The sequence below is a fragment of the Natator depressus genome, chromosome 12 (genome assembly GCF_965152275.1).
Source record: "Natator depressus isolate rNatDep1 chromosome 12, rNatDep2.hap1, whole genome shotgun sequence".
Classification (NCBI taxonomy): Eukaryota; Metazoa; Chordata; order Testudines; family Cheloniidae; genus Natator; species Natator depressus.
Window position 1 is genome coordinate 37,898,145 of NC_134245.1, and position 24,316 is coordinate 37,922,460.

Genomic DNA, 24,316 nt, shown 5'->3' on the forward strand with positions numbered 1-24,316 from the left:
GCTTCTCAAATACAGACAGACGGATGAGCATCCTGCAGAGGTATACAGCCATAGGCACAAGTGTTTTGCCCATTTAGGGCTTGCAAACATGGTGTAGCCACCTGGCGGTGATGATGGATACACAGGGTGTACTACACTGCCTATGATCGCTCCCTTCAAGCAACGTTAAAATGTTGAGTCATCGCCTACACCCCCATTGCGGGGCAGTCTTCCATGTGCACCATGCATAACTGCAATCACCACACACACAAACGGTCATTTGACCATACAGACCCTATGACTGGAAGAGAAATCACAGCAATTGTGCCTGTATTTTTATGCACGTTAATTTTTTTGCACTGGCAACTGCACATGGGCAAAGTCTAGGGGGTCACTAATCCTGCCCTTGGTCACCAAGAGCTTTAACACAGCAGCTGGCAAGAACAAACTGGCTGGGTAAAAACTAATTATGCCTCCTTTCAAACTAGAGCATGCAAACTGTGCAACACATTAACCTGCCATGCCCACCTGACCTCAGGCAATTGGCATGTGCCTGCACCAACTATACCCACTTGGCCTCAGACGTTAGCATTCATCTTTGCTTGGAGATTAAATTGGTGGTTAGAGAGCAACAAGCCCATAAAGCAATCCTGCATAATTGTGTTATTCACCCTCCAGTGTGAAATGCCTGATTAAGTCTTCAACCTGTGGCCAGCCCGATATGATTTAGAGCTGCGTAGAATACTGTCCGCTTTTCCAGACTCTCCATTCACTCTCCCATTTTGATACCTTCACCCACTTCTCTCTCTCTCTCTCTCTCTCACACACACACACACACACACGATGACAAAGAGGAACGCTGAAGATGATCTCGTAACAGCAGTTTTCCTTGAAACCTCAAGTGCCGGTAGAAGGTGACCGATTGACAGCCATGGAAACAGCCTCTCTTCTCATCATACCCACACAACCGGAATAGCATGGGCAACAACAGGGCAAGCTTTCCTTACCCCCATTCCCGTACATGCCTCAATCGTGATCTGCAGGGGAGATCAAATTCAAAAGATGAGAGGGGAGTTCAGTTTCCATAGCCCTTGGCCTCTCTGCTAACGATCAGAAAGTAGGGGGAAAGCAGGAGGAAGTTGTGGCACTGGGTGTTGCCATGTGAGCACCGGTCCACTAGGTATTTGCACTCTGACCCCCAAACTCATTCCGAACAGACAGGAGTTTGCCACCATTAGATCTGCATAAGTGAGCTTCATGTCCAAGGTCTATGCCCCATTACCGGTCCCCTGAGCCAGCCAGCCAGCAGGCATTAGAAGAAAAATCTACTGACTGCTGTAACAATGTTAATTGTCTGCTGCTCTCTGAATGATTACGTAGAATTAACTCTGGGTATGGAGTGCAGGGAACCTGGACAATGACAACACTTGTTCAATCTGTGGCCCTATGTATTGTCAGTATCTGTCCACAGTTTACCTTCTGAGATCCTTCAAGCCTGAGATTTTGTTAAATTACCAGCCAAGCACTGCAAATTTCCCTGTCAATTCAACAGAATATTTCTTAGCTTCTCTTTCATGGGACTCCAGAACAAACCAGACCTCTATAACCTGACCAATCTTTGCTATTCACAAAGGTTTCTTCACTCCATCCCTTGGTCTCATTACAAATTTGTCCTGACAGGCTTTTTCAGTGCATTCAACTGCCATTATTGCCAAGAGAGTGGAAGAGAGTAAACTTTCCCTCCCTCAGATCTGTTCTAATCAGGGGATTTGTCACAAACAAGGCAATTTTCTTTTTCTCCTGCCATGGAATTAGCAAAATGAACCTCACTGAAGGAGGTAGATCAAAAGGGAACTTCCTAGCACAAGGGAAAGAGATTCAATTAAAAATAAAGATACATATACAAACACAAAGCCAAGATGTTGCCTTGCAACCGGAGTAGGTAGATAATATTTCTATTGGGCTTTTATGGATTTATTCTGTGCTGCTTTGCTTAGTCTCTGAAGGTTTGGCTCTTCAGTGCCTAACTCTTATTTTAAAAACAGTCCCACGTACAGTGGGAAGTTTGCCAGGCACAATCGTTCTTTTAAAGACCGTTTTACCCTGAACAATGAACCAGTCCATGAGGTGGGGGACCCAAGAGTACAGGATTATATAGTTTGCATATAATTAAAGGAAAAAACGAGGTTTGGGGGATAATCTAAACCCTCCATGGCAAATGTTTGAAATTCAGCCTACCTACGTCTGTCCTTAATTCACCCTGTGTCTGTTCAAAAGCTGCAGCTCTCTGTGTTAGGTCTCTGAGAACACAGTGAAGTGAGTTAAGGACAGAATGGAAACCTTAATTCTCAGTATTGCCACCACAATTGATTTAAGGCAGTCACTTTGAGGCTCACAGGCAAATGATTTAAAACCAGAATTCAAGAATTTTTTAAAAGTTGTGACCTAACAGAAATCTGAATTTGATTACTCACCCTTCACACATGCACCCCTCCAAAAAAAACTGGTGAGAACAAGTTTTTGGTTTGGGTTTAAGCATGCCACAGCAGTGTCTGTAACCAAATATTGCAGCATTGGGCACAAGAACCAGAAATTGAATGTGACTCTTTTCACCGACCACTTTTTTTTTTTTTTTTACACATTGAATTAAATCACCCAGCGTCAATAGAAAAAAGGAAGTTAGGAATTTAAGAATGTTCAGTTTTAATAATTAAGAAATTTTAAAAAAAATTTAAAATCTGGTTTTTGACTTTAGAATGTCCACTTTATGTTTTCCACGTCTAAATATACCAATGTATTCTTGTGTGGTGCCACAGATTAAAGGTGCCAGCTTTAAAACTGCCCCAGTGAAGCTATTAGACTGTAAGGATTTGTTTAAAGAAAAAATATGATTTCTTTAAGCAGGCCTTCAATAGAGCTATGGGTCTAAATGCAACAGCTGCAGAACTGCAACGGGAATAATCAGGATACAGTTTATGTGGCTCACTTCCTCGGAAAACTTTATGGCTTTATCAGATCAGATCCAAATCCAAGATCAGAAGGTAGTTCGCAGGCAGTCAAGACCACCCCAATCCTCTTGGTTTCTCCCTTCAATTTTGCTCCAAAATACTCATCATCCATATACTAACTTTAATTGACACCATAACAAATCAGAGGTAGACCCAGGAATATAATCCAAGAACCAGCTGCTGCAACTGGTTCCGTAGGGTCAAACCCCTGAGCCCCACGGATGACTAGGCAGTCTTCCAGCCAAACAAATCTAGATGCAGACTCTAGCCCCAAGTGTTCAGACTCCCAGCACCTGTTCTAATTGCTAGATCACATTGCCTCTTCACTAGGCAATACCTGGTCAAAAAGCACCTCGACATGCTTGGACAGAAGGCACTAAGTAAACATTAGCATATCACTAGAAGAGAGAAAAAAGATAGTCTGTAGTAGCAATGGAGGAAAAACAGGGGTCATATCTATATTAGAACGTTCTCTCCCTTTAACTATATTTATATAGTTTAAACTGGTACAACCCACCCCCAGCGTGGATGCAGTTGTGACCTATTCATGTACAGGAAGCAGAATAACTATACTGACATAAGATACCCTTATATTGGCGTAAGTGTGTGACACCATGGCTCCCCAATATTCACCACTGTCATTAGGATATGTTTTGTACAAAGTATGCCTTGTGAGGTATCATTGTAAAAGTCTTGATCTGCTAGACATTAACCTCTCATTGAATTGTATGTGCTATCATCGTATGTGAAGTTATGAAGTTTGGCTATGTAGGTGTTACTGAAACCTGTTCTGAGGTTGAACACACCCACAAGCAGCCTTTCAGGTACAACAGTAAAAAGGCCAAACAATGTGAATGGCTTATTGAGGAAATGCACACAAGCACCAGGATTACCCCAGGAACTGTGTAGAACAGAAACCTCTCAGAGATAGCACTACACAATGGGAACTGTTTGACTCAGGTCACAGCAAAAGAGCTTTCCAGCAAGTGGGAAGAAGATCTAAAAGGGGGACAATGACATCATGATGGTACCTCACTCTCCTCACAACAACACACCTGGAAACACCTGAGGGGCAAGGACTGAACTGGGGAAGTGATGGTCCCAGGTTAGAGGGATTTTTAGCCTGTGTATGAAAACCTGGGAAAGCCAATGGAGCTTGTGCCTTAGGAATCTGCCAGCCTGTTTATCACTCAGGGTGAGAATTTGTTAATTCATTTGCTACCTATCTAGTGTGTTAAACTCAGGCTCCGGTTTTGTTTATTTACCGAGGTAATCTGCCTTGATCTGTTTGCTATCACTTAAAATCTATCTTTTGTAGTTAATAAACTTGTTAATAAACTGTCTAAAACCAGTGTGTAGAAATCATATTTGGGGCAGAAAGTTGTTGCATATTTTCCTCCATATTGAGGGAGGGGGCGAATTTCATGAGTTTATGCTGTACAGTTCCCTGTGCAGCAGAAGATGGTATAATTCTGGGTTTACACTTGGGGTGGGGGAAGGTGCCTTAACGACAAGGAGATGCCTTAGCTGAGCCTTCCCATGCAGAGCCAATCTCAGCATCTGTGTGAAGCTGCAGCTGGGTGTATCCCTACCTGTGTGTGTGTGTCCTGGTGAAAGAGCAAGCTTGGAGAGCTTGGCAACTTATCACAGCACCGAAGTGCAAAAGGGAGCCCAGGCTGGCAGGTCAGGTGGGCTCAGTGGTACCCCAGTTCCAAGTGGCACCCCGGGGGCAATGCATCATAAGTACATCCACATTAAGGCTTTTACCAGTATAACTATCCAGATTTAAAAAAAAACAAACCAAAACATCTCATCCCTTTCTGTCCCATAATAGTAATACTGGTACAACTTTTAAGTGTAAACCAGGCCCTAGGTGTAGGAATGGACTTTTGCTCTCCTTTTGGATCTGCATTAAAGATGTAAACAGAAAGCTCATAAGAAAATGCTATTTTGCAAAGGGTAATATGGTCACGTTTTCTTTGCCATAAAATTTTATTGCTGTTCTTAATGTAATGAAAACACTTCACAACAGAAAGAAAAGACAGAGCCAAGGACTGGGGGGGAATTGCAGACAGACAGGCTATAAAGTCTCCAAAGTTTCCACATTTGAATACGAGACTACAATATTGTTATTTTTCCACTGTTTACTGATCATGTAAATATAAAACAGTCGCAGGAAAAATACTAATGAAAAATAGTTAATTAACTCCATTCAGACACAAAATGAAATGTCATGGGAACATACCAACCCTTCTACCTCCCAGACCTCAGAGCCAGCCAAGTTGCTGCAAAAAATATTTCTAACTTGATGTGTACTTTGCTACAGTTGACAGCCAAGGATCAAATTCACGGAGCTCATACCGCTAAGAGTTCGTTTTGTCCAAAGAGTACAGTGATTGGTCTAAAAGAAAACAGGGACACACAAAATAAAAATGTATTTCCCTTGGAAATAGGATTTATTGTCACCCACCTACTCAGAATTTAACAGGCTTTGAAAAAGATTACCCATTTTAAAGAGCCAGCACTTTATACAGAAGGCCTATTGATATTAGCCTGCAAGAGATCCAGCGACTAGATGTTGTGCAACCTTGTGTGATACGAGCGTACTTCTGTTACTGGAGAAAGAAGAAAAATAGTCCCCTTGCTGTATCGTTACTGTAGCAGGCTTAGAGCTCTGTGGTGAGATTCAAGGAGAAGTGCTAGCTTTGGGAAGGTGGAAACTAAAATATGAATGGAGGATAAGAAAGGGCACAAGAGGAATAAGTGAATGTAGCAGACTATCAGTGAGACAGATCACTTGCCTCTTCCATTACGTGGCTGGTGAAAGTAAGTATTAGACAAGGAAGATTTCTCTACCTTGCATTTTGTTAAAGAAAAAACTAAACAAGCAAGAAGCGTAGGTCTCTTCAGTTAGGCCAACTTGTAGATATGGAATGACTGTGAGAGTTATCTATTTCAGGGCAAGAGACTCTAAACAAAGCTGCCTAGAGAAAAAGGCATGTGCAGTTCTACCTCACCACCATGTGAGTAATGAGAGTCTCCTGCCCAAACCCCACCATGAGTTTCAATTGGATAGCTTCATTATCAATTATTTGCACAGTGGTAACAGCCAAAGGTTCCAGTCCTGATTGGGACCCTATTGTATTGGGTGCTGTATGAATACAAAGGAAGACATGGTCTCTGCCCTAAAGGGCTTATTTGTCCTATTTGATTCTAATTGCATTACTCTTCACTTTCTGTCCTAAATATACTTCAGCAAGAGCTGTTAAATGTGCACTGTGTTCCACACCAGAGTGGCCTGTGAAGTGCCTTAGAAATGCAAGAGCCCATGGAACTGATCCTGACATGTCTGGGATTTTGCAGGATGTGGGACGATCAACCCACCAAAAACTGGACATCCACATTTAACATCTTCCATGCAAACAACATCCCAAAATGTATTTACAGAAATAAATATTACCCAATATACTCTTATATTAGCAAACCTCCATTTTCATGAAAGAACAAACAAACAGTGTTTATAATCCAGTCAACCTCTGACCCGACACCCTGCCCTGTTTTGCATCTCACAGGCACCTGTTAAAGGGGCAGAAAAAAGGAGCATCCAGCTCCAATGAAGACGACTTTGCTGGAGGGACTGAGATATAAAACACCCCTCATATGTTGGCAGAAATATTGCTTGTTAACACAAGTATGCACTAATGCTGGAGAGAAAAATGAAGAGGCACAGAGACAAGGAAGAAGGGAGGTTATCAAGTAAGATTGCAAAAGAGACACAGAGTAGAGAGGTGATAAGGAAGATATAGGATGGTTGCTACATGAACAGGGCTAAATTCTACTCTTGGTTACACCTGTGTGTCAGTAGAGTTCATGTGGATTTTACACCTATGTAACCAGGAGCCAAATTTGACTCATACTCTGCAAAAGACCTGAGAGTAAGCTTTGTGTGGAGTAAAAGTGCTCCAAAGATGTACAGCGGTATTGTTATTACGATAATAAATAGAAAATAAAAAACAAAGATTTCACTTGGCCCAGGGTAATTACTGGGAAATTGGAGGAGAGGGTTTGTTTGTGTTTTTTTCCTTCTTCTAAAGGTGATAAAGTTCAGCAAAGCAGGAAAGGGGAGGGAAATATATTTTGCAACAAAGCCTTGAACAATGTTCCTCTAGAGCTGCAGGCACTGAGTTGAAAGGGGAATCAAATCCTCTGAAAAACCAAGGAATTCTGCAAAGACAGCAGTGTCTCCCAAAGGTCAGGCAAGAATTTAAAAAGCCGGGGGGTGGGGTGGGGTGGGGGTGTGTGAGTGAGTGTGAGAGAGAGAGAGAGAATTTGCCAGGACGAAGCTAGGAGGGACAAGCTATAAATATGTTATTGAACAAAAAAAGTGCCCGTATAGCTCCCTGAAAGAAGTTTTTTTTCATAAAACCCAGATTTCAAAATTCTCATCCACTTTTATCTATTCTATGGAAACGCTTTTTATAAGGGTAAGCTTGCTTGCTAATCAAATCTGAGATAAAGCATTTCCCCATCTTTGAGAAAGTTGTAAGTTCACAGGGTAACTATACAAAGAAAAATAAGCAGAATACTTCCTTTGTCTTCTCAAAGAGAAACCTTTTATGCTTTTTAAAGCTGATTTTTTAAAAAAATTTCAATTGATAGAGAGTTTCGTGCTAGTGTCAGCTGATTGCACTGGAGACTAAAATCCTCTGATAATTCAGTAAATTAGCACCAGTGCCGCTTATCCCTCCATTGACCAGCCAACATACCCTCAACCCAGTCCTGGAAAAGCCATCTCTGGGGCGACACGATATTCTGTGCCCCATTTAATCCTTACCTTCTCTGCAAAGACTGCCAATAAACGGGCTGATTACTAACAGCATTACAGTAGTGCCCACTGTGCGCTAGGCACTTTCCATGCACACAAGAAGACGCAGTCCCGGCCAGGATGAGTTTACAATCTGAGTGCACCAGCAACCCATGAAAGGGGGCAGGTGGGCAAGTGAGATAAAACATACAGCCCGAGCATTTTTACAAATCAGCATCAACTACCCCCAAGTGTGCCTACCTATTATTAGTTGGTCAATTTCTTATAGTCATCACACTAGAAATGCGTCTTGGGGAGGGATATGAAGGATGACACGGGAGTGGCCTTACAGACTAGTCCAGGGAGGATGTTCCATACAAGAGGAATGATGTAGAGAAAAGTGCACAGACAGTTCTGGGAAGATGACGACAATTATGGGGGTGTTTCTGCCGACGCAGGCTACTAGGAAACGGACAGGAACCCACGAACCAGTTACATAAAGGACACAAAAGAGTCATGGCATAGCAATTCTCAATCACTGCAGATCTTGGCTGGTTTCAACCTGGTAACCTAGAAGTGACAGGCCACATGTCCAGCATCAATGAACAGAGTTGCCTGATTCCCCCCCCCCCCGCTGACACACGTTATACCCCTGCCAAAAAAATCCATTTGATTTTCGATTCTCCAGCAAGCAGGCAAACTGTACACAAGCACCGGGAACAAAAAGCTGGGCACCTGGCTGAACAGTAACTCTCTGTACTGCCATTGGAATTGGATGCCTGGCTCCTTGCTCCCTGTAGCATGGTTCGAGTGTACTGCAGAAGCTACATGCTCAGCTTCTTTGGGAAAAGGAGCCCCGCACTTCTCTTCCAGTAGTCAGTGCTCCCTCAATGTTGTGAGCAACATGGCTGTGCTACAGGCCCTGGGAAAGCTCTGGTCCCATCTGCTCACCCTCTGGTTTGCTTTCAGCCATCAATAGAGGGCACAATCTGATCAGTTACAATTGTCCGTCTATGTTCGTGAAGACCTGCAGGAGCCAGCATTGTAAGGGGTATCCCATTTCTGTCCTGCATACCTCATGGATGCTGAATACACAGACTGGTGGATGATTGTCAATAGACAACTGGGGCAGCTTAGGTCGCCGCACAAAGCCTGCAGTTCACATTTACCACTGCAATGTGCAGCGTGTGACCGACAGCCAACAGCAAACAAAGATAAGGGCTTTGATTAGTTCTTGATGAATGAACATGATGACCCTGTTGAAAACTGTCTTGGCTGCCGAAGGAGTGGTGTGCTCAGGTCACCATTGGGACAGATATTGCAATCTCATGCACTATCTTCTCTGTAACGCTTTTACCTTACAAATAAATGTATTTTGCTTTGTGGAGGCTGGTTGGTAGGTGGTGTACACTGCTGTGAGCCCTGGAGAAAGGATAACCGCAGGTGCTGGACCCTGATAGGGAAATCACAGAGAGGAGTAAAGGGACTGCAAGCCTAAATTCCCGGTCTGGAGCAGGAGAGATGTCTCTGCCCGAGAGAGGTGATGACTGGGAGCCTGAAACCAATAAATGTTCCTGCACGCATGCTAAAAGATCATCAGGTGTCACCCATCAATCTTATGGAGTCCTAGTAGGCCCTGAGTCAGTTTGAAGTCAGCCTTTTTATGCCAACAGCCCTTAGGTTGTCTGTTGGTCTCTGGAAAATCCAGTTTGAACCAGTGTAGGGAAGCCTTCTCAGGGCGTGGTACCTCTCTGGGGGTGTTTACAACCCCAGTGATTTGCCACAGCCTCTGCAAAGAACTGAACACAGTGAAAGGCAATTAAGGCAAATCACTGGGGTTGTAAACACCCCCAGAGAGGTACCACGCCCTGAGAAGGCTTCCCTACACTGGTTCAAACTGGATTTTCCAGAGACCAACAGACAACCTAAGGGCTGTTGGCATAAAAAGGCTGACTTTAAACTGACTCAGGGCCTTCTTTCTGACCCAGCAAATGGACAGGACCAGCTGTCCAACGGGGGAGACACCAACCTGGCGGAAGTGTTTGAAAGCCTTTGGCCTACTAAGACTCCATAAGATTGATGGGTGACACCTGGTGAGCTTTTAGCATGCATGCAGGAACATTTATTGGTTTTTGTATGTCTTCTCTGTAATGCTTTTACCTTACAAATAAATGTATTTTGCTTTGTGGAGGCTGGTTGGTAGGTGGTGTACACTGCTGTGAGCCCTGGAGAAAGATAACCACAGGTGCTAGACCCTGATAGGGAAATCACAGAGAGGTGTAAAGGGACTGCAAGCCTAAATTCCCGGTCTGGAGCGGGAGAGATGTCTCTGCCCGAGAGAGGTGACAACTGGGAGCCTGAAACCTTAAGTGGATGTCCTTGCAGAAGGCAAGGAGGGGTTCCAAGGTGCAGTTAACCTGAAACTGTGAGAGTTATATAGCCCGTTTAAGGGAGCTTCTGTTCTCTCACGAGCTAAACATGTATCTGGGCAATAGCAGACTCCACACAAGCACTGGGGTGGTTTTAAATATTCAAATATATATTTTTAAAAGTCTTGGTGACAGAAAGTTGGCACTTGGTGCAACAATGACCGACAGCAGGTCCCTGCTCAGACAGGAGTGCCCATTTTGCATACAAGTTGTAAATTAACCAGGATTTTCTATTCCTCTTATTCCAATAAAGTCTCTTCTTATCACTTGCATGGAATTAAAGCAGTGGGTCAATTATCCACATGATCACTAGGATCCCTCTCACACCGTGTCTAACATGTCAGGGCTTACAGAAATATTAGTCTCCTTTAGATGTACCAATCTTTTATCATGGAGACTCTCCCCTGGGCTCCCTGATTTCATTCAGAATTACAGCCTTCCCTTTTCATTAAAAGACAACTTTGTGCAGGCAGTGATCAGGTTACCCAATAACATCAGGCTAAAGAGATCAAGATAAGAAGATGGACACCCTGTTATTTAATAAATGTTATTTGGGCCCTTAGGTTTTGATCAAATTAAACAGGAAACCAAATTAACCAATGGCTGAATTCAGTGGAAGATACCTTGCATGGTGGAATACTTTGTGTACCATTAATATAAATTCTAGCAATCCCTTTACAGATGTAAAATATGGCAGCTTATCCATAAACAAACCCATACACACCCCATCACACACTCTTTCATAGAATATCAGGGTTGGAAGGGACCTCAGGAGGTCATCTAGTCCAACACTCTGCTCAAAGCAGGACCAATCCCCAATTTTTGTGCCAGATCCCTAAATGGCCCCCTCAAAGATTGAACTCACAACCCTGGGTTTAGCAGGCCAATGCTCAAACCACTGAGCTATCCCTCCCCTCACCTGCCTTTATAAAAGGACTGCTGGAAACGTCACTTAAGCTCACAGGAAGAGAAGACAAAAAGAAAAGGAGTACTTGTGGCACCTTAGAGACTAACAAATTTATTTGAGCATAAGCCTTCGTGAGCTACAGCTCACCTCATTGAATGCATGCAGTAGAAAAGAGAACAGACTCTTGTAATGCACTTATGATAGCATCTGAATGCACCTTTGTATAATTTTTTCTGGGGACAAATTCTCTAGAGCAATTCATATTTCTGGACCCATCTGAAAGTCACTTTAGTCTATTATGATTTTTAAAAACACAAATATTCTGGAGGTGAGAGCACATTCTGAAAAGCTGCGTAGCTACAATACCCCGAGAGGGAGAGGGGTAGGGGAATTAGACTGGATTATGATATTGCTATTACTATCAATTTATTTTTATTACTGTACTGCCTAGATATATCCTGAAATTTGCGAGACAGCCTTGCAGCCTACAAGCCTGACCCTCAGGACAATGAAAAAAATCCTGAATTTATTTTTAGCATCAGAAAAAGGCTAAACTCAGTCATCAGGATTGAGACAATATGGTGCCTGCAATTTCAGGATGTAACAGGACAAAAATTTTGTTCCACCACTGGCAGAGAATCAACCCCTGAACTTTCCCAAGGTGAGAGGCAGAAGTGGCGCCACTGTCGGTTATTTGGCAAGAAAACTGATTCAGTCATATTGAGAACGATGGAGAGGAGGAAATAACCTATCCATATCATCTATAAATCCAGGTGTGAAGGTATTACTGCTTAGTATGTGCACTAGGTTGGAGTTGGTGTGTTTATTTTTAAAGACAGTGGAAGGAATTCAGTTAAGGTGGCAACATAGCACGTAATTATTTGTCTCAAAAAAGAGTTTTATGTGCATTACTGATTACATTTATTGACTTAAAAAAACAACCCACCAAGATCACACAAGAAATAAGTGGCAGGGCTAGGAGAATCTAGGAGCCTGAACTTCCAGTCCCTGGCTCTAACCACCAACCTGCACTCTCTCCCTCAGCAAAAACAGGAGACATACTCACCCTTCCCAAGCTGCACAAAACCAAGGATGATGATCAAAGCAAGAGCCAGCAGTTTCGCCGCTGCAAAAGCATCCTGGACACGGGTAGCGGCTTTCACGCTGTAACAATTCACCGCTGTGAGAAACACTAAAGACAAAGACATAAGGAGAGACAAATCAGTTTCCACTGCAACAAGCCTTTAGAACACAAAACATACCATGGGACTTCTCACTGGCCTTTGCTTTCTGTTAAAATTTAGTAAACACAAATTGCTTCAAAAGAAAGAACGAACGAAAGAACAGAGCTCACAGCTGCATCCATCTTAGGACTTTCCTGCTTTCTAAAGACTTGGTAGAAAATCTCTGTATTGGGGTGGGCAAATTTTTTGGGCTGAGGGCCACATCGGGATGGCAAAACTTTATGGAGGCCTAGGTAGGGAAGGTTGTGCCTCCCGAAACAGGCTGGCCCCTGCCCCTATCTTCCCCCTCCCACTTCCCGCCCCTTCACTGCCCCCCCTAAGAACCTCCAACCCAACCAACCTCCCTGTTCCTTGACCGCCCCCTCCCGGCATCCCCTGCCCCTAACCATCCCCCCACCCCCTATCCACCCCCCCCCCGCTCCCTGTCCCCTGACCACTCCCCCCCCCCAGAATTCTGCCCCATGCAACTGCCCCCCGCCCCCTGACAGGCCCCCAGGGACTCCCACGCCTATCCAACCGCCCCCTGCTCCCTGACCAATACCCCCCAGAACCTCCACCCCATCCAACTGCTCCCTGACAGGCCCCGCAGGACTCCCACGCCTATCAAACCACTCCCTACTCCCTCCCCCCAACCGCCCTCCCTGAACCTCTGCCCCATCCAACCGCCCCCTGCTCCCTGACTGCCCCCCAGGACCCCTTGCCTCTTATCTAACTCCCTCCCCCCTACCATGCTGCTCAGAGTGGCAGGACAGGCTTATTGGAAAGCCTGGCAGGTGGGCGGGCGCAAGGCTGGGGGGGAGGGCCCGGGGGCAAGCCTCCCCGGCTGGGAGCTCAAGGGCTGGGCAGGACAGTCCCGCGGGCCGGATGTGGCCTGCGGGCCGTAGTTTGTCCACCTCTTCTCTATATTATTATTAGAGTATATTATATTAAGTAGTAACCCTTTGTTATTTAATGTAGTAGAATCCCTCCATATTATCCACAAAGTCAGAGATGCCTAGTCCCTGAGAATACTTATCTGACACCGGGTCTACATACTCCCTGGAGTATATTATTCCGTATAGTCAAAGGTTACGGGTGAGGGACTAAAAATAAATATTTAAGATATAGTAGTTTTGGGATGAATCCCTCCCCCTTCCTATTTCTTGTCTTCAGATGGTCTCTACAGATTACAACTCTCTGGAGCAGGGACATGCCCCCTTACATGGGTTGGTGACACATCATAAAAATAGTACTAACAGTAAAGTACATGGCTTCAATACCTCCTAAACCAACCCCATTACTCCTGTGGTCAAGCCAGCTTACATATAATAACCAAGGAAATACAGACTCCGGGAGCTATTTCTAGCGTTAATATATTACCTGTATTACAACAGAACCCAACTGAAATTGAGGCCACATTGTGCTAGACACTCTGCAAACCCACAGGAAGAAGACAGTCCTTGCCCTGAGGTGTTTAAAGTCTCAGTAAACGAGACAAATACAGAGTGGGAGGGAAAGGAAAAGGAACTTGTGCAAAGTCACAATGCAGCTCAGAGGCAGAGCTGGGAATAGAAATCAGGTCTCCTGACTCCCCGACCCGCAGCGCACGGTCCACGAGATCACACTGCCTCCATATAAAAGCACAAGGCATTTTGCCACCTTTAATGTGAAAGAAAGCTGCTCACTAACAAAACCTTTTATTTCCTTTTAAGACAGTAAGTGATCACAACAGTTTTCACCCTGTGATCACTCTCCATGTCCAGCTCCCCCATCCTGCTGGGGAGATGGGCAAGTAGCACCAGGTGAAACCAGGGTTAATGGTATGCCATATAGTGAGCAGCAGCCCACAGTCTGTTCTATAGAACTCTCCTCTGTTTGAACCCAGATCTAAGCACATCACCTCTCCCCAATGCAGAGACACCCTATGCTTGCCCCAGAGCTTGGATCCAGTACTGCACCCAGCTCCCCCCTGCTGGCTGCAGGCCTAGATCCAGGCAGTCACTGAGTTGTCTCTGGGGCAGGGGATCTTGTTGATGTTTTTCCTGAGCCATGATTTTGCAAGCGGGTTAGTTCTGATCTTCTCACATGTGGGCTGTAATGTATATTTTTAGTCTTCAGAAGCCCGATGAGTTTTCTAACAAGACAACAGAGGAGAAAGTCAGCCAAGCGGGGTGGTATATGTTCCAGGATGGGTCAAACTAGACCCCAGGCTACTGGACATCCCAATGCATGGCTGTCACCAGTTTACTTTTTGCAACAGGTATCTGCCTACAAATCACAAAGCAACCCCCATCCCCTATCAAACTCCTGTCAGCACAACCTGGACTCACAGGATCCTCAGCCAAACACAGCAACACTTCCCCAAGATATGTAATATACAAGTCATTCATTCACTTCCCAGTTACACCTTTCATGCTGTGGGTAGGACTGGTGTGATTTTGGAGGCTGTGGGACAGAAGAGAGTGAGAACGGGCTACAGATTCACACACACCAGCTTCCCTGGCAGTCTGATCAGAAAGAAAAAGAGAGACAAACAGGAGTCGCTGTCAGCACCATGTGACAGTCCTGATCCGGACTGCACTCACTGGTTTTCTCTGTGGAAAGTAGGGGAGGGGCAACATGGTATCAAGCGTGCCCAGCTGACTGTCCTGGAAGAAATTAACGGGGGACGTGCCTGTGCAAAGATAGGGTGGATGGCGGAGAGCCGTGCAGTCACACCACCAAGGAGAATTATTATATTCTTCTATCCACAGGCAGGGATGAGACAGTCACATTTTTATCTCTTTCCACTTTGTTCCGATGAAATCAAGGCAACACAGCCTACCACGCACAAAGCCTTCCCCAAGGGTCTGGGAGGGCTGAGGTGGTCCTACCCCTCCAACTCTACATCTTGCCGACCAGCTCTTCTCCTTCCACCCACCCACTGATGGGGTGCAGCAAAGGGTTCTGTTTCAGAGGTGGGGAGAGTTGATTTGCAGATGGGAAACCCCCAAGCCAGGTGGTACTTTCCACAGAATTTTTAAAGAAAGATGTGATTATTCTCTTAAGTATTCCGCCCACCTCCCCGCAAGCTAGTCAGTGACCCCTCTCAGCTCCCTGCACTCAGCCTGGCCAGAGAAATCCACAGGAGCTGGAGTCCAAGAGCAGTGAGAGGCAAGGTCCTATCCAGCACTACCAGCAGCTGAACTGCTTTATCACTGTATCACAATAGTGCCTAGGCACCCCAAGAAGGCAGCTGAGCCCCAATGTGCTAATATCACTATTGTAGATATTAAGAAAAGATGATCCCTTCTTCAAACAGCTGTTTGTGCAGGGCTGTGAAGAGCCTTACTGAGCCTTCTATCCATAACAGGTCAGAGTTTACATTCCAGGTACAGCAGACATAGCATGGCTGAGATGCTTGCTTGCGTTGGAGGAGGTTTTCCATTCTCAAATATTGGTGGGGTGCTCATTTCCTTTTCTTTGGGGGGGGGGTGGAAGGAGGGGGAACATAGGGGCTGAGATCTTGAATAGTATAGTCACCCATGGACTTCCAGCCTGAACACTGAAGTGATTAAAAAGCTGATTTTTCTCCTCTGGCCATTTGAAATAGCCACCCCAGGGAGAGCTGTGCAGAAAGTTTAGGCATGTGGAAACTGCTTAGATTGCACAAATTGCTAGACACATTTGTGCAAGCAGTGACTTAGACGGTGCAATCGGGCATGCCATGCAGAATTTGAACAATGCTGAAAACCTGAACCTCAGCATTGATGTACCCCAAACTGGCAGAATCACACCCGAGAAGCCTCCAAACTGTATTAGTTGATATTCTATAAGCCAGCTGGTAGTAACTTTCCTCCACCTATGGACTGACATCCAAAGGTCTTCAAACAGTTAACTAAGCCTCGCAGCCGCCCCATAAGGCAACAAAGAGAAGAAAAGCTGATAATCTAAAGTGTGGTAGAGGAGGGAGCGGAAAACACACACATATACACACACTTAATATTTTGCTTTTAAATGTTCTAATTTGTTAGTTCCTGACTTGCATCTGATGGGGTCTAAACACCTGATAAAGCTTTGCCTTACTCTTCCTGGGAACATCATATTCAGAAGAAATACCCAGTGGAAGGCAAGTTCAGGGAGTTACATGACTACCATGCTTCCAGAGCTGAGAATATTGTCTGTGGTGCTGTGTGAACGTAGGTGTGCTTGCCTAAGGCCGCTCAGTACCTGACTACCGTTTCCTGTACATTTGAGGGTGCAGGGAATCACTATGCATGTGTGGATCTGACATAAATGGTTAGTGTTGCTCTTAGTGCTTGAATGAATCATCACAGTGAGTGGATTTCCTGGTGACTCAGCACAACTGAGCAAGACAGAACCATGATTGCATCATTCATTCAGACAGTATGAAAAACTCATTGTAGCACACAGCATGGTAAGGATGCTGGTCGTTCTAATGCCCAAGCTCTGCCCACCCAAGGACTGCAACAGAAGCTTGGCAGCAGCTTCAAGGCTGACCCAAATTTGTATAAAGCAGAGCAGATCACAGCCACCACCGTGCAACTTTCTACCAACGGCTGTGGTGAATTTGCCATCACTGGCCTTTTTAAGCCAAGACTGGATGTGTTTCTAAAAGCTTTGCTCTAGGGATTATTCCGGGGCAGCTCTCTGGCCTGTGTTATGCAGGAGGTCAGACTAGATTATCAGAACGGTCCCTCCTGGCCTGAGGATCTACGAAAGACAACGGGTACTAAAATGAAATGCTCGTTGTTGCAACTCTCTTGACAGTTAGAGGGGTTTCTTTTAAAGCTCCTGTTTCTGGAACCACGTGAATATGTGAGAATTTCAGCGTTCATTTAAAAAAAAGAATTCTGGCCCTCATGGTTGTAGAGAAAAGCATGAAAGTGTGACCCAATGTAGCCTAAAGGCTCAAAACTAAAAGAACCCAAAACGTTTGTATATATCGGGGTCAGCAACCTTTCAGAAGTGGCGTGCCGAGTCTTCATTTATTCACTCTAATTTAAAGTTTCGCGTGCCAGTAATACGTTTTAACATTTCTGGAGGGTCTCTCACAATAAGTCTATAATATATAACTAAACTATTGTTGTATGTAAAGTAAATAAGATTTTTAAAATGTTTCAGAAGCTTCATTTAAAATTAAATTAAAATGCAGAGCCCCCCGGACCGGTGGCCAGGACCCAGGCAGTGTGAGTGCCACTGAAAATCAGCTCGCGTGCCGCCTTTGGCGCGTGTGCCATAGGTTGCCTACCCCTGATATATATCATAAATTTTAAGCCCAATCTGGTGGTTTTGGGGGGACGCAACCCATAAGTTTGAATGTTGGGGGTTTACAACACAAACGTTCCATCCTGACCCAGAGCTGCTCCATGCAGGACCTAAAGTCTCCCCACATGGTTCCTTTCAGGGTGGATGTAGTTCTGTGCTGCATCCTGCATGGGCTGTGCTTTGGCAGACCTGCTTTAATGTTGTCAAGGTTCCTTCCCCACTCTGAACTCTAGGGTACAGATGTGGGGACCTGCATGAAAGACCCCCTAAGCTTATTGTTACCAGCTTTAGGTTAAAGCTTCCCCAAGGCACAGATTTCTTTCTTGCCTTGGGAACCAGGTTAGGTTAAAACCCTGATACGCTGCCACCACCAAGCGATTTAAACAAAGAACAGGGAAAGAGCCCACTTGGAGACGTCTTCCCCCAAAATATCCCCCCAAGCCCTACACCCCCTTTCTTGGGGAAGGCTTGATAAAAATCCTCACCAATTTGTACAGGTGAACACAGACCCAAACCCTTAGATCTCAAGAACAATGAAAAATCAATCAGGTTCTTAAAAGAAGAATTTTACTGAAAGAAAAGGTAAAAGAATCCCCTCTGTAAAATCAGGATGGAAAATACTTTACAGGGTAATCCGATTCAAAACATAGAGAATCCCTCTAGGCAAAACCTTAAGTTACAAAAAGACAAAAACAGGAATACCCTTTCCCTCCAGCACTGCAAATTTACAAGCCAAAAAACAAAGAAAACCTAAAGCATTTTCTAGCTAGATTACTTACTAACTCTATAGGAATTGGAGAGCTGGCATCCTTGATCTGTTCCCGGCAAAGGTATCTCACAGACAGACAGACAAAAGCCTTTTTCCCCCCCTCCAGATTTGAAAGAATCTCATCCCTTCATTGGCCATTTTGGGTCAGATGCAGCGAGGTTACCTTAGCTTCTTAACCCTTCACAGTTGAAAGGATTTTGCCTCTGGCCAGGCGGGATTTTATAGCACTGTATACAGAAAGGTGGTTACCCTTCCCTTTATATTTATGACAAATGTATAGGAGAGAGCATAGGATTGGGAACAGAAGGCGCTGTAGCAAGCTGAAAAACCCTTCCCCCGCGGCAATTAAAACCCATATAACATGGCTCCCTTGTTACATTTTGGTCAAGGGAGATAAGACATATCCCCGTGCCTCATTACAACACTACCAAGTGGCCTGACTTGGAGGTGATTCAGCAAAAAAAGAAGCAGGCAGCACCATCACAGCTCAGCAGGAGCACGGCCAAGAGACAGAGCACTTATCATAGTGTAACGAGTGAACACACAGCATCTACATCAATGTGTTTTCTCAGAAGGGGCACTGTCAAGTTAGCTGTTCTACAAAATGGCTCCCTGCCTGGGTAGGTAAGGCAACCTTAGGGTATGTCCACACTAGGGAAAAAGGTGTGTTTAAACATGATCATTGACACACAATAGCTTCCACCTTTTAAACACACAACTCGGTGGTGAATTCTGGGGAGAACCTAGCATTCACCTCAGCTAGCAAATGTGTTAAAAAACAACAACTAACCCTGTTTACATGTGGATTTCAAAACATGAGCTAACAAACATCCTTTCTCCCCGAGTGTAGACAGGCTCTTGGAGCATTAACATTCATTTACTACTATTCATTTAGCCATTTTGTTTCCTTTGCGACATTCCCTTTGGCCTGCACACTAAACACTGGTCTCTTTTGTGAAAGTAGAATGAATTATATTGAAATTATAATTCATTAAAGAAATGCTACTTGAATGGTTTGTTGAAATATAGTTGTCAGGAAGAGAAACATTAAGGAGTGTGAGACAATGGGTCCTCAAACTAATTAACTTAGAGCTCCTACTGAGCTAGGAGATTGGTAAACTTTAGTATGCAAATAAGATATGTATGTATATTTGTCAGTTTCTGCTTTCTTTTGTCTCTTATGTTAAATTGGCTTTGGCTTAGCTGTATAAATAAGTTATCTTGAGCCTCAGAGAGGGGCTCACATCTGGGTGCATTAGCAAAGCGCTTTGCTAATAAACAGAGTGGTCTGACAAATTATGTGAGTCCTGAATCTGACTTTGACACTTTCTGATCCCTCTGCATCTCTGGTTGCACCCCAACCAGCAAGGTTGTGCTAGAGACTGGAAGGGGCTGCCTAAAAACCCTTCACCTGGTCTTAAACATAAAATGTTGTGGAAGTGTTTGTATTCATCTAATTTTTTAAATTCACCTTAAGTACCACCCTGCGATATTGGGCATTAATAGAGAAATGACTTGCATCAGTTCACAGGGCTGAGAAATCCTACAATCTATGCCAGGCTCACACATTTTATGGGCTGGGGTAAGTCAGGACTTCTGTATGCCTCAGTTTCCTCATCTGTGAAACAGGAATAATAATACTTGCCTACCACACAGGGATGCTGCAAAGTTAATGTATGTAAAGTGCTTTCAGTGTTAAAAGTGCTATTCAAAGCGTTAAGGAATATTGTCTCATCTACTAGAGAGATGGATACATCATAGACCCAAGGGTGTGTCTACACTACAAAAAACCCCACCCCCATAGCAGAATCTCTTAGATCCTGGTCAGCTGACTCAGGCTCGGAGGGCTAATGCTACATGGCTAAAATAGCAATGTAGACATTCCCGCTGGGGCTGGAGCCTGGCCTCGAGGTCCTCCCCCCTCACTGCGTTGCACAGGCCGGGTGGACATGTCCACGTTCCTATTTCTAGCCCTGTAGCTCTAGCCCTGTAGCACAAGCCCTGCAAGTCAGTTGACCTGGCGGCTCTGAGGCTCACTACTGTGGTGTTTTTTCTGCAGTATAGACATACTAAATAGAACACCACCTGGGCAAGTTTCACTGAGCCTTGAGGACAAATTTCAGTGATGTTCCATTTCTTAAGAGATCTCAAGTGGAAAGGGACAGGATTCTTTAATGCCTAAAGGTTTATTCCTTTGATCTGAGACACTATGCATTAGAAGCAGGGCTTGAGTGGAAGATATTTACCCAGGGAAATTTCCATTCCCTTTAGTTCCCACTCAGCAAGTCCTAAGCTAATCATTCTATCTGAACCAACAGGAATGGCGGTTGCCCCTCCATTAAACAGAGTCCTAGCTGACCACTGCTTTAACGGGAACAGGTGTAAAGCAGACAAGGTCATTCTGAGAAGGAGAATTTCAGCCCATGTTCAACATACATAGTGAGCTGATCCATCCTGTCTTTCTGCAAGAGCTTTACAGAACTGGGGTAACAAGAAGCTGCACTGATCTCAAGAGAGGAGACAAAGCAAACTGAAAACATTTTATTGTAAAATCCCCTCAGAGGATCCCCTCACATCCTTTCACAAGAGGGCAAGAGGCAGAACACCCTAGAGCCCAAGGCTTTCAAGGAGAGACAGGGTGATCTTGTGGTTAAGGCATTAGATTGGGAGTCAAGGGCTATGGATTACATTGCCAGTTCTGCTCCAGTCTCCTAGCATGAACTTGGGCAAGTCACTTAATCTGTGCCTCAGTTATCCAGCTGTACAATGGGGATAACACTTTCTTACCTCACATGAGAGCCTGAGGACAAATTCATTCATGTGTGCGATACTATAGTAATGGGCCTCCCCCACCCCCTGAAGCGCTTAGAACTGACCACCACTGGGAACTAGCTTTTATTAACAAATTCCTTTAAACTGATTCCAAAGGGATTTTATTTTAAACAGGATCACCAGCTGACAGCACCATGAATAAATCCCTTCAAAAAAGGGCCTAAAAAGAGTATTACTGTGCTCAGCCAGCACAGGAGAGCCCATATGGACACAGGCTCTGGGTGTTTGTAGAGCAGAGAATTCGTCCATCCATCCAACCTGCAGAGGTGTGGCTCTGCCCAAAGCAAACATGACATTACTTATACTGGCTTGCAGGCAAACGAGGGCAATTGCATCAGAAACACCATGACATGAACACACGGCAGCTACAGTGCCACACAACACCTTAGGAATGCAGGAGAGTGAAGGAATCACACCCAAGAAAATTCATAGTAAATTCTAGTGAACTATGGATACTGGATCTGGGACAGAAAGCCAGAGCAGTTAGGACAACCACAAGGGAATACTGTTAAAAAAAACAACAACACTAACAAGCAAACAGCAAACCAAGAGCCCTCTTTGGCTGTTATACTAGCCCTGTACATAGGAATGGGGGGCGGGGGGGGGGGGGAAGAGAGAGAGAGAGAGAGATCTGATTTGATCATGTGCCATCACAGAACAGGTGCTGTAAGGGAATGGGGTTTGCTAAATATGTGCACGTGAAGCATAGAGCACTCATGCCCACCTTTCGTGTCAGGAAATCAATGCTCTTTTAAACGTGAATAAAATCTCCAGACCCTGGGCGAGCATGTAAATATTGTAACTGCATGTAAAACAGATGTGACACAGTTACACAGTGACTCAATGGGAGAGCTGAGAGCGGGAAAAGAAAGTCCAGATTCTCTGCTCTGACTCGTACAGTTTACAGAGACTAGACACTGAGTGCACCAGTCACTGCTGAACTCCAGAAATGATGACTATCTGGTTTACTATATAGGTAACCCAGTATGGAGCTGTAGCAGTGGTTCTCAAATTTTTTTTTTTTTTTTTTTTTTTTTTTTTAACTGGTGACCACTTTCACATAGCAAGCCTCCGAGTGCGACTCCCTTTATAAATTAAAAGCACGTTTTTAAATATTTAACACCATTGTAAATGCTGGACGCAAAGCAGGGTTTGGGGTGGAGGCTGACAGCTCACGACCCCCCCATGTAATAGCTTCATAACCCCTTGAGAGGTCCTGACCCCCAGTGTGAGAACCCCTGAGCTATAGGAAGGAAGTCCCCCCAGCTACCTTTTTCCTCCTCACATTTCATTAGCTGTATGAGTCTCAGTTTTTGGACTAAAAAGAAAAAGGAAAAGGAGTACTTGTGGCACCTTAGAGACTAACCAGTTTATTTGAGCATGAGCTTTCGTGAGCTACAGCTCACAACAGAACCACTAACCCAGGAACCTATCCTTGCAACAAAGCCCGTTGCCAACTGTGCCCACATATCTATTCAGGGGACACCATCACAGGGCCTAACAACATCAGCCACACTATCAGAGGCTCGTTCACCTGCACATCCACCAATGTGATATATGCCATCATGTGCCAGCAATGCCCCTCTGCCATGTACATTGGTCAAACTGGACAGTCTCTACGTAAAAGAATAAATGGACACAAATCAGATGTTAAGAATTATAACATTCATAAACCAGTCGGAGAACACTTCAATCTCTCTGGTCACGCAATCACAGACATGAGGGTCGCTATCTTAAAGCAAAAAAACTTCAAATCCAGACTCCAGCGAGAAACTGCTGAATTGGAATTCATTTGCAAATTGGATACTATTAATTTGGTGGTTACCATAATACCCTACATTTACACTGTGCTCAGGAGCCATACATCGCTTTGAAGATGTAAATTAAATGAATCCTACACTTCCATGAGAGGCGGCCAAATATCCCCATTTTAGAGCTACAGAAAGTAACGTCCTGTTCCGTCCCCCTCACCCATCCAGGACCACAGGAACAAGATGTACACATCTGTCAGGTCAGGCAGGGGTACCATACTGTCTCCTTGGGGAGGAAAGGGCCAACTCTGGGTTTATGTGGCAGTGAATTAGGGCAAATCACAGCCTCTCTACCTTAGCTCCCCCATCTGGAACACTATGCAAAGGTGTTGCAAGGATTCACGTTGCAAATGTGCTTTCAGTACTGAGCATTAATTGGAAAGCCACACTTGGTCATACTCATCTGGTGCTTATATTCATCCTTTGCTACAACTGCTCCTGAAACAGTTCCAACCTGTTTACACACAGCCCCATCCTACAGCGTAGGCTGTTCCTCCTGCTGTTCCCAAGTGTTGATTGAGGCCAAAACCGCTTTACTGGAAGGGATGATGCACCCACGTTCCAAAATACGTAGGAGAGATCAGACGAGCTGAACCAGGAGATGAAGAATGAAGCAGCCAACAGGAAACAACCTGGGAATGAAATGGGACCTGACACTTAAAAGAGAGAACACAGCCTGGAAAGTGCCATGCTGTAAGCCAGGAGGAAAACAGTTGCTACGTGGAAAGGGAGGTTACGTTACCCCACTCCATTTGGGACAAACAGGGGAGGACATTACCCTGTTAAACACAGGGCACGACGTGGTTTGAACCACAGAGCACTCAGTCGCAGAACCACCCACTGAAGGTAGAACAACCTGCTGCCCCCTGCAGGGCTCGTCTCAGGCCTAGGTACATAGCGACCCACCACATGAAGTTTAATCCCCATGGTGACATGATGCATCATCCTGCTGAGCCCTCTCGTAGACACAAGAGCAGCTACTCTCTGACCTCCGATTCTAGTAGTGTGGTTATACTGTAATGTAACCCCCGCTAGTCTCCAGTGTCTGTTTCTGGTAGCACCTCCAGCACTGCACAACCGAATTGTTTGTAGGGTCTAACACTATGCTGCTGGGGTAGGAGCATGACACGAGGTTGGTGTAAGAGGAGACAAGACTAGCGATGAAAGCAGACAGCAGGGAAAGAATGGGAAGAACAGGAGCTGAAGGACGGGGGTAACTCCAATATAAGATTACTCAAGTGAGGGCTAGCACACAGCAAGGTGGTATAATTTCTCGGTGGGAGGTG

At 44.8% G+C, this 24,316-nt stretch overlaps 1 protein-coding gene across 1 annotated transcript in view; it reads right to left on the minus strand.

The window, feature by feature from the left end:
- The window catches only part of SLC7A5 (solute carrier family 7 member 5), a 59,474-nt gene that overhangs the window by 20,540 nt on the left and 14,618 nt on the right, over positions 1 to 24,316 (minus strand). Inside the window, exon 2 of the mRNA XM_074968884.1 lies at positions 12,194 to 12,319. Within this exon, the coding sequence (XP_074824985.1) occupies positions 12,194 to 12,319 (126 nt within the window). The remainder of the gene's footprint in view (positions 1 to 12,193; positions 12,320 to 24,316) is intronic.